At 37.0% G+C, this 14,842-nt stretch overlaps 1 protein-coding gene across 4 annotated transcripts in view; it reads right to left on the reverse strand.

Annotated features, from left to right (window-relative positions):
* The window catches only part of YTHDC2 (YTH N6-methyladenosine RNA binding protein C2), a 30,000-nt gene extending 15,430 nt beyond the window's left edge, over positions 1-14,570 (reverse strand). For all 4 annotated transcript variants that reach the window (XM_041711093.2, XM_030257441.4, XM_012577700.5 and 1 more), the window contains exons 1-12: positions 14,250-14,570; positions 13,916-14,006; positions 12,227-12,423; positions 10,275-10,471; positions 9,467-9,633; positions 6,616-6,718; positions 5,253-5,409; positions 3,401-3,508; positions 2,147-2,295; positions 1,631-1,766; positions 1,105-1,231; positions 797-862 (exon numbers count right to left, since the gene is read on the reverse strand). In XM_041711093.2, coding sequence (XP_041567027.1) covers positions 797-862; positions 1,105-1,231; positions 1,631-1,766; positions 2,147-2,295; positions 3,401-3,508; positions 5,253-5,409; positions 6,616-6,718; positions 9,467-9,633; positions 10,275-10,471; positions 12,227-12,423; positions 13,916-14,006; positions 14,250-14,430 — 1,679 coding nt within the window. In that variant the 5' untranslated portion in view covers positions 14,431-14,570. The remainder of the gene's footprint in view (positions 1-796; positions 863-1,104; positions 1,232-1,630; positions 1,767-2,146; positions 2,296-3,400; positions 3,509-5,252; positions 5,410-6,615; positions 6,719-9,466; positions 9,634-10,274; positions 10,472-12,226; positions 12,424-13,915; positions 14,007-14,249) is intronic.
* Between the last annotated feature and the right edge of the window lie 272 nt (positions 14,571-14,842).

A 14,842-nucleotide genomic window follows, 5' to 3' on the forward strand; every position in this document is an offset into this window, starting at 1 on the left:
GTGTAATCCAACAAAGCATGAAACTTCAATTTTTAGAATAACTTTAATTTCCTTACTCTTTATTGAAACACAGCCATAAACAAAGTGTCAGAACTCAAAGTATAAAGACACTACTTGTTTACCTGTTAAATAAAAGGTATCTAAAAGAAATGTTTTCCCAAATGTTTTCCTCCCGTAAGCAGGTACTACGCAAACGGAAACTACACTAAAAAGTGTTCTAAAAATATTCGTCTCTACAAAACGATAACTGAACTGTAACTGTGAGTTAATCAGAAACCAATTCTTGAATGACCTAGTATAAATGTTACTTATACCGAGTTTCTTTAATATGGCTACTATGTATAGACAACAATGTATAGATAAAAACACAACAGGTTTGTTTCCTTAATAAGCATCTGAAATTAAAATGGTACACAGTAGAATCATTATCTCTATTTATCTAAGTCACTATACTCGTATCCTGCCTAGACATATAATCATGATAGCAATGCCTACATCAAAATGATAAAAATAATATGAAAGAAGTCTACACCACTCTAACTAAATTTATCCTAATATTTGCACATAATCAATGTGCAAATTGATAATCAAACATAATAAATTAAATATACTTAATACAAACACAATTTTTTTTAAAAAGCATGTTTTTGAAACATTCCTAATCTCAAATAAATCCTGCTATTTAGGTTAGATTTAAAGGAATAAAAAGCCAAAAACTGTTCTGCTTAGAAGACAAAATGCAAATTTCCCTTCAACATTTCCCTTTAACTGTGTCTAGAAAGCAGCTGCAGCTTACCTATAGGATTCCAACAGATCAACAACCTCTGTCTGTCCAAAGTGCTTAGCCCAGTCCACAGCCATCCTGAAAGAGTACAGAGAAATCTTTTTTAAACATATTGCTTCAAAAGACACACAGCCTAAGACTCTGAATTAAGAATTCAATTTATAATTTCAGGAATAGAATGTGATAAACAGAAGTTAGAATATGTTTCGAATGTCAAAATTTAGTATTGCTTACAGTAGTCTGTTAAGTTAGCAATTAGTTTAAATGTTAAAGAAAATTATTTCTCATTCGTATACTGACAAATCTATGTTTGTGTTTACCAGCCATTAGATGATCTGCAGTGGATATTTGCCCCCATACTGATCAGCTGCTCTACTTGACTCAAAAAGCCTCTTCCTGAAGCAATCATTAGTGCAGTCGCACTGGTTTCACTGTGCCTATAATCAACTGAGAATTACAAATGAATATATAAATAAACAAATAAACCAGCAAACCAAATGAAAACATTCTTTGTTTTTCACATGAATGTGTCTTATATGACTTTTAAAACCCAGGCCAGACAGAATTTGTTTTCTGACTTCATCCCACCACTCAGTTCACATGAATTTAACACTACTTTAAACACACAGTAGCATCTGTTAATACTTCAAAACAAGTACAAACAAAAAATAACTAAACAATTCATTAATTCTGCTGATTCTATCTACTTTTCCAATAGGCATCAGAATTCAAACCTAACGTTTGAAACTGGAGATAAAGCAGCCACAGGAAACTAAAGTCATTTTGTTATAGTTTTTTTTCCTTCTGTAATAAGATGTTACTTATTATAAAAATGAAGTTACTTACCACTGACATTTTCAGTTAAAATGAGATGGAACACCTGAGCAAAGGCATCAATGTCTTTACGCAACCAGATGTCAGAAAGACAAGAATCCATTTCTTTTATTAACCATAGTTCAAGGCAATTTGCATCTTTTTCAGTCTGAAGAGAAAAAACAGTATTGAAAGATAGATGTCTTTCAAGATTTACCTTTATTCTCATATATTACACATGAAAAACTGGAACAGTTGCTTTTCCAAGTAACAATCAGAAATCCAGCATTCAGGTACCAGTTAAAGCATTTATTGCATCATGCAAGTACTTTAAGCAATGGTAGGTTGACAATTTAAACTGAACAAAACTTGTGTAAAAACATTGTAAGTGAAAAGCACACTTTGGCTAAAGTAGTTTTTGATAATTAAAAAAAAAATCATCTATAAAATAAGCTAATATCCTTCAAGAAATTCTACACGAATAGTATCTTTGGAAAACAGTCTTTAAAGCAGATTTAAACGTATCTCCCAACAAGAGGAAAAACTTACCAGTTGATTAAACACTGTGTCACCATCATCACCCAACAGACTACACTCTTCAGTTGCCCTTGGGACAAATCTTGGTCTCTCAGGTTCCAGCTTACTACTATTTTCTCGAGCAGAACACCATTCAGTAAGAGTGCTTTGCTGTTTTTCTTCTACAATGCATAAAGGATTTCCAAGAAAAGTTTTACCATCATCCTAATTATCCATTAATTTCAGTTTAAAAAAAATAGCTGTATCTAATCACAAAGATAAAACTATTTGACTTCTTATTTAATCTAGAACATTGTAACCAGTTCAAAGAACATTGTAACCAGTTCAATACAAATTCTATGATTAGGGGCACCCAAAGTGCACCACTGCAAAAATCTACTATAAGAACAAGGCAAGAAATACCACTTGGTTGCTTAACCCCATTAGGCCTGTAACTTTCTGTATTCAAATGAGATTAATAAGTAACTTCTACATCATTTTCAATCCAGATCTTTCTCCAGATGTGAAATGCCGAAGAGCAGTGATATAATTCTTCCATGTAATAACTTTTTATGTACAGTACAGTGAAAGAAACAGTAAATGCTATCAGTGTCCAGACTGAGCTTTTCTGCCCACAGGGATCAGAGCTGAGCATCAGCAAAAATGTTTAGTTAGGACTGTATGTTACAGCTTTGGGGTTGGCCTTTTTAAAATTATTTTTAATGCTTATGAGAATAATTACTTTCAGCTATCAGGAAAATTTTTCAAATACTGTGATCAATATACCCCAATATTTAATCAATTGAAAAGAACCTCCTTTATTTGGTTCAAGTGTGTTACTACTCCTTGACCTGAATATGTTAAATGCATCTTTGTCTATAGAATGCACTTAAAAATGTTAGTAGTAGAAAACACTTCTGTGCAAGATGTACAAAATCCTGCCTTCTCTAATGGCTGCACTAAAATTTGTCAGCATATTGTATCTTATAGTGTTCATTTAGGCAAAGCCCACACAAGTATGTAATTCTACCTCATAATAATTTTATTTTAAAAATAAAACATTTATCAACTGAAAGAAGTAAGAATATAACCACTGAAAATAAAAATATTTTTTTCAATCATAATTTACATCAACAATGTAAACAGGGAGTTTTAAAGATACATCTTGTCATCTAATCATGTCTCATTTAAAAATCTGACTTTAGAATTTTAGCAGAGAATCATTTTACTTGTTGTTCAACCAGTGAGACTCAATGTCAAGCCAGAACAATTAGCAAGTCCACCAACCTTTCTGCTTCTCTTTTTTGTACTTTACCATATCTTTGTTTGTATACCCAGTACTTCGTAAAATGTCCTCCAAAAACATCTCTTTAACTTCAAAAGATCTTCCTTGGACTAAAAGGAAAAATAATTCATGAAAGATTAGATATTCACAAGCTTTGCTTTAAGAACATCAGTTCTTAAAAATAGTTTTTATAGACAGAAAATTGAATTAAACATGATTAGGGCCTGATTCAATTAATGACTATATTCCTTGGAAAGTCTTGTAAGAGTATCTTCACTTGAGTTTATCTTCTTCAAGCAATTAGGCCACCAAAAAAAAATCAAAAAAGGAAATGCCAGGTGCATACCTTGTTTTTCATTAAGCTCTTCAATTCTATGAAATGTTAACAGCAAGAGATATAAGATTGACTGTTATTTACTGTGATTTTATCAAATGAGAAGAAGAAAAAAGTAACTTTTTTTTAGGTGCACAAAAAAGAATTCACAGTGTAAACCACCTGAATTACTCAATACAAGAGCAATTAAAGACAGTTTTAGCGTGAGATCCCATGAGCAGACTGCCATGTCTGTATTCAACTACCTCCTTTCATGAGAAGTGTAAGAGGAGATGGACTTCTCTCAATGTCCTCAATTAGTGCAGCCAGTTTTGGCTTTCTTTACTACTTCCCATGGTCTTTCTTTCCTAAGAACTTACCCTGATTTCTCTTCTAACATCACTGTTTTCTAGACCTTATTTATGGATATTATATTATGTTTCTTCATGGGAAGAATTTTTATCTATTTTTGGTTCCTCAGCACAACTTAGCACTTACCACAACTAAGTTCATATCACCTAGGACTTATCCTTCTTTCAAAAAGAACAAGCTACAGTTCACATATTTTTAGAAGCTTCTAAAAGTAATGACAAACACTGTGTTCTAAAGAAACACACAACTAAAAAATGTTGGCTTCTATGGTCAGGATTGTGTCAGCTATACTGCTGGAGAATCAAACCTTTTTCATTATATTAATTTTTAATTCTTAAATTAGCAAAATTGGGAAAAGCATATTTTCAGTTGTGAAGTCCAGTATGCAGTAACAGTATAACTCCTGCAGTAAACTGAAGAAAGAGACAATAGCCAGAATTTCCAAAATAAATCTATTGATCTAAAAGGATGAGAAGTTACAAAAAAAATAAACTGGAAAGCCACACAAAAATTAAAATGAGGTTTTTTTCCTCCAAAAAATATTGCTAAATATTAAACAAGCCACAAGCCTTATATTCCTAGGCAACAATTTAAAACTGAAAAACAGAAATGAACATTTTTATGTGTAAATAAGAAAAAATAACTCTTTCTCATTAATATCCCCTAAAAATTAACCAATGATGTGTAGAAAATTCTAAACGAAGTGAAGAATCATATGATTAAAATATAAACTCCAATTTGCCTAGGACTGCATTTCTGAAATGAACCGACAGAGTTATCTGAGTTTTATCCTCTAACTATTAGCAATCTCTGAAGCCAGAACTAGAATCTACTGGAATATACTAATAGATATCACACTCCTGTAAATCCTAGGGTCTGTATTGCTATGCAGACCAGCATTTTAAGGACCTTTTCCTCCTTGAATTGAACATGGAGGGGGCCAGGACATCCCTGCATTTATAGAATATCCACTGATAAAAACAATTCCCTCTGAGGTAGATCCAAATAGTTAAAAAATAACAAACATAACTAAACAAGGAACAACTACTGCTGGTAACTGTAAGTGTATTTATCACATGCCCTTACTCAGAATGGTTTGGTACAGTTCAGTTAAGATCTATCAGTCTCAGGGCAGGTAAACTGAGATTTAAGTTTACTTGAGTACTTACTGTGTATTACTGGGCAACATCCAAAATACCTAATAAAGAGATCTGCATCTAGAGCAGCACTAGAAATAATTAGTTTTAAATTAGCTTGGCTTTGCAACACATCTCTAAGTTTGATTAGCAAGAAGTCACTGAACCTATCCCTCTCATGTACTTCATCCTGTATGAATAGAAAGAAAAACAAAAAAAAAAAGGACATGTAAACATCACAGATCCAAGATCATAACTTTCCACAAACATGATTTTTTTTCAAATTAAAACATGTAATTTGGTGGTGCATTGCAGAGGTATTAAAATGTTTAAGTTTAGCTTAAGAAGGATTTTTTTTTTAAATATCCAAAAGTAAAAAAACAAAACTTCAAGAAGTTTTATAATGGTATCAGAGCAGACTGCACTGTAATGCATAACCCAACACAGATCTAAATTTCAGAGATCAAAATGAACATCTATAACTTCTCTAATTCTTGCACTTGAACCTCATTTTCAAGATAAAGCCACAAACTGCAAATCCAGCAAATTTTATTTCAATAAAATTACCTTTAACAACTGATAAGAATTAAAAAAACTGTATGAACCACATAATGAGGAAAAAAAAAAAGTATTTATTAGATCCATTAAATCATGAGCAAAGCTTAACATTAAGGCACATATCTGCTTAATCATCTTAGTCTATCTTCTGTTTAGTTTTATACTCTGAATGTATGAATCAAGAACAAGATTTCCAGGCTGAAGTCAAGAATGCACAAACCATTCTTCTGCTTTTTTTCCTCCTTGGCAAACAGAAAGGCACCTAAAGTTACCATGTTTTTTTATTTTTCCAGCAGTGGAGAACTTGCAGTAAACATTCCGGTTCTACTGACTTATCAAATTCCACAATAGGAAGTTCACATAATCATACATGAACACAAATAATTTGCTAGAAATTAGACTACATTTTATGTTGAAAACATTGGGCAAACAAAGGGACTGCAAACATGGTACTGCAAAACCAAGTACATGATAACTGAAATTCTGACACACTTGCATTGAACCATAGCTACATAAGCCTTCCTAAGATTTTTCTGCTGACAGGAAATTCAGAAAAATTTTGAACTCTGCCCTCCACAACCACATCACAATTCCAAAATTAACTGTTGACAAAAACCTAATATAAGATGCTTTTACAAGAAAAAAATAAAACAACAAACCCCAGAAAAATATGCATATTACAATTTTAAAAATCACTAACTTTTTAAAGTTAATTCAGATTCTAACTCAACAAAACCACCTTAAATATCCATCAAATTAATACAGAAAACTAGGGTCTCATCTTCCACTTAAGAAACAATACATATGCTGCATCTCACACAGAATACAAGATCCTTACCACAATAACATGTGTGACAGTTGATAGGGTGCTGTCTCCTGCCATCAGTGAGCGAAGCAGTATGCCATTAGTGCAGAAGGTTACCAGTGTCTTTGGAGAAACCCTAGTCAATAGTGAACAAAGATGCTTCAGCTTTTTTCACCACTTAAATGCTCCTAGCTTGCCACTATTTACTGAAAATTAAAGACTGAACGGCTCCTCACCAGAATGGAATCACAGTTCTGTCATCAAAGAGCTCACACATACTACGTGCTTATAAACTATGCTTGTTCCCTAAGAGTTCCTAAGGATTCTTAGTGCTAATGCTCAAAAACTTCAGACAAGCAATTAATTAACAAGGAGAGATCAATTTTTTTCTAAATTATTAAGCAAGTGAAACAAGAATCTTAAGAACCTAGCCATGTTGTATTAATTTACCTAAAAATTCAATGTGGACTGCCTTGAAAAAACAGGCTACAATTCTCCCAAATACCCTCAGATATAGTCTTTGTCTACATGTGGTAGGTTGACCTTGGCTGAATGCCAGGCACCCACCCAGGTTGCTCTATCCCTCTCCTCCTCAGCTGGACAGGGGAGAAGGAACTCAACAAAAGGCCCAGGGGTCAAGGCAAGAACAGGGAGAGATCACTCACCAGTTTCCATCATGGGTAAAACAGACTTGACTTGCACAACCTGATTTAGTGTATTACCAATTAAATCCAAATAGGATAATGAGAAATAGAATCAAATGTTAAAACACTTCCCCCCATCCTGCCCTTCTTCCCAGGTTTAACTTCCATTTTTCTCTAACTCTACCCCTCAGTGCACAGGGGGACATGGAATGGACGCTGTGGTCAAGTCACCACATCTTGTCTCTGCTGCTCCTTCCTCCTCACACAGGGGATTTCTCACACTCTTCACAAATTGCTCCACTGTAGGTCCCTCCCATGTGGTACAGTCCTTCAGGAACAGACTGCTCCAGTGTGGGACCCTCATAGGTTCACAAGTCCCACCAGCAAAACTGCTCCAGCAAAAACTCCACTCCCTGTGGGGCCACATGTCCTGTCAGGAGCATTCTCCAGCACGGGCTTCGCACAGGGTCCCAACCTCCTTTGGGCAAGCACCTGCTCTGGTATTGGGGTCCTCCACAGGCTGCAGGTGGACTGCTCCACTGTGGACTTGCATGGGCTGCAGGGGAACATCCTCCCTCACCACAGTCTTCACCACGGGCTGCAGGGGGATCTCTGCTCTGGCACCTGGAGCACTTCCTGACACTCCTTTGGCACTGACCTCGCTGTCTGCAGAACTATTCCTCTCAAATACTCGCAATCCTCTCTTTGTATTGCCGCACACATTTTTTCTTAAATATGCTGCTCCAGAGTCACACTCACTGTTGCTGATGGGCTTGGCTAGAGGCCGGTCTCTCTTACAGCCAGCTGCCAGAGGCTTTATCAGACATGTGGGAAGCCTCCTTCTCACAAAAAACATCTCCCTCACTACCAAAATTTTGCCATACAAACCAAATACACTATACTTGACTGAATCACAAAGAAATAAGCTGACCCTTTTCAAATGCTTTGATTTTTCAAGAATCTAAAATTCTTTAAAAGTACCTACTGCCTGTACAAGTAAAAACAGCAATTACTTCCTCCAACATTGACACTTTAAGTACTGAAAACTTCCACAAAAGACTGTAGAGTACTAAACAAAGGAACACACATACATATGTCTCTACTTCAAGTTTGGAATTCTTTTTTCACTTCAAAAATACTCCTATATGTTGAATTAATGGAACACATACCAGATTTAAGTGCTTTACTTTTTTAATCTCTTCTCTCTTTTTCATCAGCCTTCTAGAAATCACCCCTACTGTCTAATAGACACTAAAACATAAAAAATTAGATTTCTGTGTTACTGCAAACACTTCCATCCAACATTTTTTGCCAAGACAGAAACAGTGCCATCTCCCCCTTTTGCTCTTTCTCAAGTGAACTCTTAAGCTCTTCTGCACTGCTTCCAGTAATTCTTCCATCTGACCTATACTTTGTTTTTCTTCATTCAGCAGAATTCTTCCACATAACAATATTCCACCTTACTTGCAATTCATCTTTACTTACTCTTCTAATCTTCTAATGTTCTTCTTCTAGCCCTCGGTATGCATAAAAAAATTCTTTAACTTGGCTTTGTTGTTCAAGTTCATTCATTTTCATTAGAAATGTATTATCTTCATCCATATAAGCAACGTAACCAGCCATACCTTTTGCCATCTTCCTCTCACTTGTATCCCAGCTGCTCCCCATTCCTGAAAATCCCACTATTTACACAATTCAAAGATTTTAGAAACCACACACAATCTACAGACTTTCATCCATCCCTGCTCCATTTTAGGAGCAAATTCCTCAGGTCACCTAGAATTTCTGCTTTTGCTTTAAACATAAAAGATGAAACAGCGCAAATGTAACCCAAAGTAGATTGTTAATGCTCATCATCACTCCTCATTTCCAATAAATTCTCTCCACATAGCTTCTGTCACAGCATGTTGGTCTTCCTAGCTATTTTCAAATCTTACAGAACTTTTGGATTCATCAATGTTAAAAGTAGAGAGGACAAGGATATCCATACACATACTCCCTAGAAGAAATCAAGAGAATGCTCTTGCAGTTCAGTTCTGTAGAACTGAAAGAAACTGCATAATACAGAAGAAAAACCATCCTTTTCAACTCTTAAACATTCATTACCCAAAACAACACATCCTACTTATACTTTACACAGTGATATTTTACTGGGCTGCATCCCAAATACACTGCAGTTTAAATAACCAAGACAAAAGACCAATACCAGATCAACTCATTTTAAGAAATGTCATCAGTACCTGCTTTCTAATCGGATCTGATAACCAACTGTCTGGCCAATGTTTTCTCTTCTTTCTGCTGCCACTCTTTCAGCCACAGCAACTGCTGCCAAACGTCTCGGCTGAGTGCAAAGTATACGGCAGGGAGTTCCATTTTTGTGACAGTCATCAAGAATAAACTGGGGGATCTGTAAAGAAGTGGTTTAAATTTACTTTTTAGTTTGATAGACTCGTAACTTTTTAATCACAATGAAACTATTTAACTACACCTCAGTATCACATACGTTGTAAGATTACTCACAATAGGATTATCATTGCAAATGTACCTGAAGTGGCAAAAAAGGCCACAAAAATCAATTTTGCCTATTGAGATTAATCTCTTTCAAACAAAACACAACAACAACAACAAAACCCAACCAACCACCCAAAAGCTGAAGCTTCTCTCTCCTGCTTCAGGGAAATCTATGTAAAAAACCCTGTAAACTATCTTCCATTGTAACACAATACTCTGGATACTAGGAACTAGCTTTGGAAAAAAAGTGTATACAAAACTGTAACTACTTTTCCTTCAATATTATATGATTGTTTTAAAGACAAACTGATATCCATCAGATAATTGTGCAGAACAATTTATGCTTTAAATATGTATCAGCTGGCTTAGTATTGTAAAAGCAAAAAAGTTATCTGGAACACTAGGACCTGAATCACATGGGAAAACAAAAGTCTTAAAACAAGCATACAAAAATTCCTTATTATAGAAATATTGCAGATTTCACATAATATATAAATGTATAAATACAGTTATGTTTTTTATTTCACTAAAATGTACTTGAGTAGTTTTTCCAGATCCAGTCTCTCCAACAATCAAAAGAACTTTATGGTCCTTTATTATTTTAACAATTTCTTCCTGTTTTTCAAAAACTGGTAGTGATTTCCTGAAGAAATCAAGATCTGATTCCCCTCTTTTCACAGGAACCTGCGGGATACCATCACTAAGTCTTCCACTTGTCTTCACTTCTTTGTTTCCTGTGAAAAGAAGTCAATAAATTATAAAGGAAGGTCACTAAAACACTGGTTAAAATCGTATTTAAAAATATACTTCTGATTTTATTAGCATCCCTGCTGATAAAGTGAGAAACCCATGACATATTTAAAAGTGATTTTCATAGTAACACATCCTGTTATGGTGTTTGAAATAAATATAGTTCAAAGGATTTCTTACTTTCACAGAAATTTTAAACACAACTGAATTATCACAGTACATCGCTCAAGTTAAAAAAAGGCATGAAAAGCTTAAAGATAAATAGAAATTAAATCAGAGATAAAAAGCCTTGGCCTTTGTATCTGTTTATACTATATATACTATCTGTTTATACTTTGTATCTGTATATCCTATCTCAAAGAGTTTGCCTACAAAAATCCACCACAGAGTTAAACACCTAAGTTATTTGAAACTGACAATTGTGTTTCCCAACAAAAAGACAACTTTACTGTCATTCACATGCCTTCTTTCACATCCTTACTTGTATTTTAAGATCTCCTTTCAGTCAGTCTTACAGAACCTAAAAGCCTAGTCCATAAGATTTGTTTGAGCAGGTACTAATTGAAACATGATCTATTGAGAGCCAAGAGCCGCACAGCAGTGTCATCTATCAGAAAGCAATGCATAAGTAGCTAAAAAACCTGAAGTCTTCTGAGGAGGCTACTTCAAAGTCACTACATTAAATGCTACTCTATCATTCCTTAATAATTATTTTCCAGAAGAATGAGAAGCTCCCTGTCAATGCAATTTTAATGCAATTATATAGGCATAATATCATTATTTAATGCTATTAACAGATTCATGTATTAAATTCCAAACACTGTTTTACCAAGACAGACACAGACTAACAGATTAAAAGAGCCAAAGACCATTCTGGAGATGCGAAAAAAAGATAAATTTCACACTGTTCATTAATTTACATCCTACATCACTCAGAAATTGCTTTTTGGTACGTTTATTATAGTTTCCCTCTGTTCACTAAACAATCTTATTAAACATATTAAAGAACTGAGAAAGAAAACTAGCAAAGGAAGCACTTAAAGAAAAAACACAATGAATCAGACATTTAAACAAGGCATACTGGAAGGTTCTCTGTTCACTACACTCAGCCTTGTACACAGAAACACAACATAACTTTTACAAACATAACTTTAAAGCAACAACCACGTTAAAAGCATTATTTAAAAAACCCATCTTGTATCAGAAGTTTGTCTTCCAAAGAACTTCATATACTCTAAAAATCAAGGAGTTTACATAATAGCCCCAAGTTATTAAATAGCTTTTACAGACCAAATCTATTTTAGATAACAAAACAAAAACATGCATTCCTTATATTATAAAGGACACAGACAGTCTTATTTTTTCTTAAGGGTATTCTCACACAGGGTGATGGCAACACTTGTCTCTTTAATCTTACCCCACGGACCTTGCAGGAATCAAGTCTGTATCACAACAGATTTGATTAATCACAACTGTATTTAAAAAAAAATTTTGGCTGAAATTGCCTCAAAGAATCAAAATTACCTTGATACAGGGGAGACTTGCAATATGGGTGACATGACTGCCTGAGCATCTTATGACACAGGTTTTAAAAGACCCTATATTAAAATCATTATGTTTGTTTAAAAAGAGGAGTGTCAGGACAAAAGAAGAGATAGAAAATAGAGGGGTTTGTTTTGGGTTGTTTTTTCATGTAATGTTGATTGACAAGTCCATATCACAAGACACGCTGAACATACCAGATTCAACACCATATGCATTTCCTTGTTCTGTCTTTGGCAGAAGTTCTGTCCGTTCTTTATTTGTGACAGGAAAATTTCGAATTAAAGTGCAAACAGCATGTTTTGTACCAGGTGTTAAGGCACAAGTCATTACTGCACGTTTTAGTTCTGATCCATCTTTTTTTCTTACAGTTAGGTATCGATTTGCTCCTTTTCTGGGAGAAAGGAAAAAGGCATTTCAGGAATAAGCAAACTAGTTACCTCCATGTAATGATCTTCGACAATAATTCTTTCAAGGTGACTTTCAGCTTATTTTCAAATACAATGTCATAACAAGAATCCTCTAAATAATGTCTTAAGTAGCATAATGCAACATTCACAATAGTCATCATCAAAAGCAGCTTCTATTCATGTGAGCTAGTGCAGAACAGACACTGCAGACATCAGACAAATATGCCCCAGTTATCACTGCATTTGTCTCCCAAAATACAGTCAGCTCTACCAATCATTTTATCAATCAATACTGAGAGCTATGTCATCACATTGACCTTTAGACTAACTTGAAAGATTCAGAAGTTAGAAATCAACAAATGAGCAGAACAGACAAAAATGCTCCCTGCTAGTGGTATTCCAATCCTTAACAAAATCCAGTAAAACTTATAAGATCTCAAGATGCTCATCATCTAAGATTTATTATGTAGAAATGGAGCCAAAACACTGACCATAACACTGATCTACTTCTCAGACTGAACTCTTGACACCAAAGTGCAAACAAGTATTGTAAATGTACTTGAAACTGAACTAACATGCTTGGGCTACAACTGACAGATCACCACTTTCACAACAACTTCTCAGGGTAAGAACAGAAGGTCACCCTAAGAGCCCAGTGACCTGTCCCTGGCAAGGGTGGAAGACTGGTGCAGGTATCCAGGTGCTCGCAGGGTAGCCTCTGTGAGGAGAGGCACAGCCACCTCTAGCAGCTGCTGGTAAGAATGACTCTGCTTTACATCCTCATTTCAAGTACTTACATACAGTAAGTATGTATGTGGAGACCCCCCACGAGCCTTGTCTTCTGGAGGCTGAAAAGTCCTACCACTCTGGCCCTTTCTGCACAGAGGAGATGCTCCACCCCCTTCAGCAGGCTGTTGGTCCTTCACTGAACCCTCACTAGTCTAGGTCTCTGTCCTTCTGGCGATCCCAGCCCTGGACAGACACAACACTCTTGGCATAGCCATGTAGCCTAATCAGTGCTGAGTAGAGGTAAATGATGACCTCCCTCTGCCTGCCAGCAACACTTGAATTCTCTACTATGCTTCCCAACAGAAGCACTCTTTTTAACATGCTATTCTAAGCTGCACTTTACCTGTCAACATAGGAGATTTTACACAAAACCTTTGAAAACACATTAGTGCAGAAAAAAAATAAAAACAGGAAGGATCTTTGTGAGACATCTTTCTTATGCACATGAAGTCCTCAAAACTGCATTACAGACTAGTATGTCATGCTTTTTTTTTTTTTACTCAGACAACAAGCAAAGCACAGAGACACTTATTTTTATATTTACTTTTTAAAGTTTCTTCTCTAGCACCATTGCCCACGACATGCAGGATAAGTTAAAAATACAGACAGTTTTAACACTGATAATGAAATTCCATAAATCTGCACCAAAACCAGAAAATAATAGATACAAATATGAGTCAAATTTACCCTTTACTCTTTGATATCAGTCCAAGAGAATGACAAAGCCGGTGAACAAACGCTCTTTCGGTTCTAGTGAAAGAAGATGGAAATTCCATTTCTGGAAAGAGAATTTAAAAAATAAAACTCCGAGCACAAAAACTCAGCAGGCAGTATCCCTGCCCTATGACCTCGGCGCCAGGAGTCCGTCAGTCCCCAGACCCACCCCGCTCCCCAAGCACAGCGGGTTGGTGGCAGCGCTGTCCCCGCACCGCGCGGCCCGCGGCCGCCCCGGGGCAGCGCGGCCGCCGAGCCGCTCCCGCCGGGAGAGCCCGCGGCCTGCCCGCCCCTCCGCGCGGCTCACCCAGGTCCTCGCCATAGCGGAACCGCTCCAGAGCCAGGTTCACCGCGATCTCCACCTCCTCGTCCACGCGGATATCCCTCAGACCTTTGCCGCCTCGGCCGCGGCCCGGCGCGGCGGGAGCGCCCGAGCCCACTGTGCCCGCGCCGTGCTGCCGCGGCGGGCCGTTCCTGGGCCGCGACATGGCTCCGCACCGAGCGGCGGCTCCACCACACGCCGAGACCACGGGCACTGCCCCGCCGCCGACGCCGCCGCAGCAGCTGCAGGGCCAAGCGGCCGCGGCGCCGTGACGTGAGCCCGGCGCCGGGCGCGGCGGGAGGCGGAGCCGCTCCGCGCACGGAAGCAGCGCCCGAGGTGGGCTTGTGACCGGCGGAGCCGCTCGGAGCGTGTCATGGAATCGGGGCTGCGCGGTAGTGTCACAGTCGGCCGTGACTGAAGAAGCAGTGCTGATACCTATCAGCAATCATGCGGTTTCATTGAATGACGTCCAGTGTAGGTGGTAATTTAGCGGTCCTCAGCCTTGTTGTTTTGAATGTTTTACGGAGTCATAAAGATTTTCCTTCTCTTTCTCTCTTTCCCGTCTTTATTTCTCTTCT

This window comes from Taeniopygia guttata, chromosome Z, assembly GCF_048771995.1.
Source record: "Taeniopygia guttata chromosome Z, bTaeGut7.mat, whole genome shotgun sequence".
NCBI classification, from domain to species: Eukaryota; Metazoa; Chordata; class Aves; order Passeriformes; family Estrildidae; genus Taeniopygia; species Taeniopygia guttata.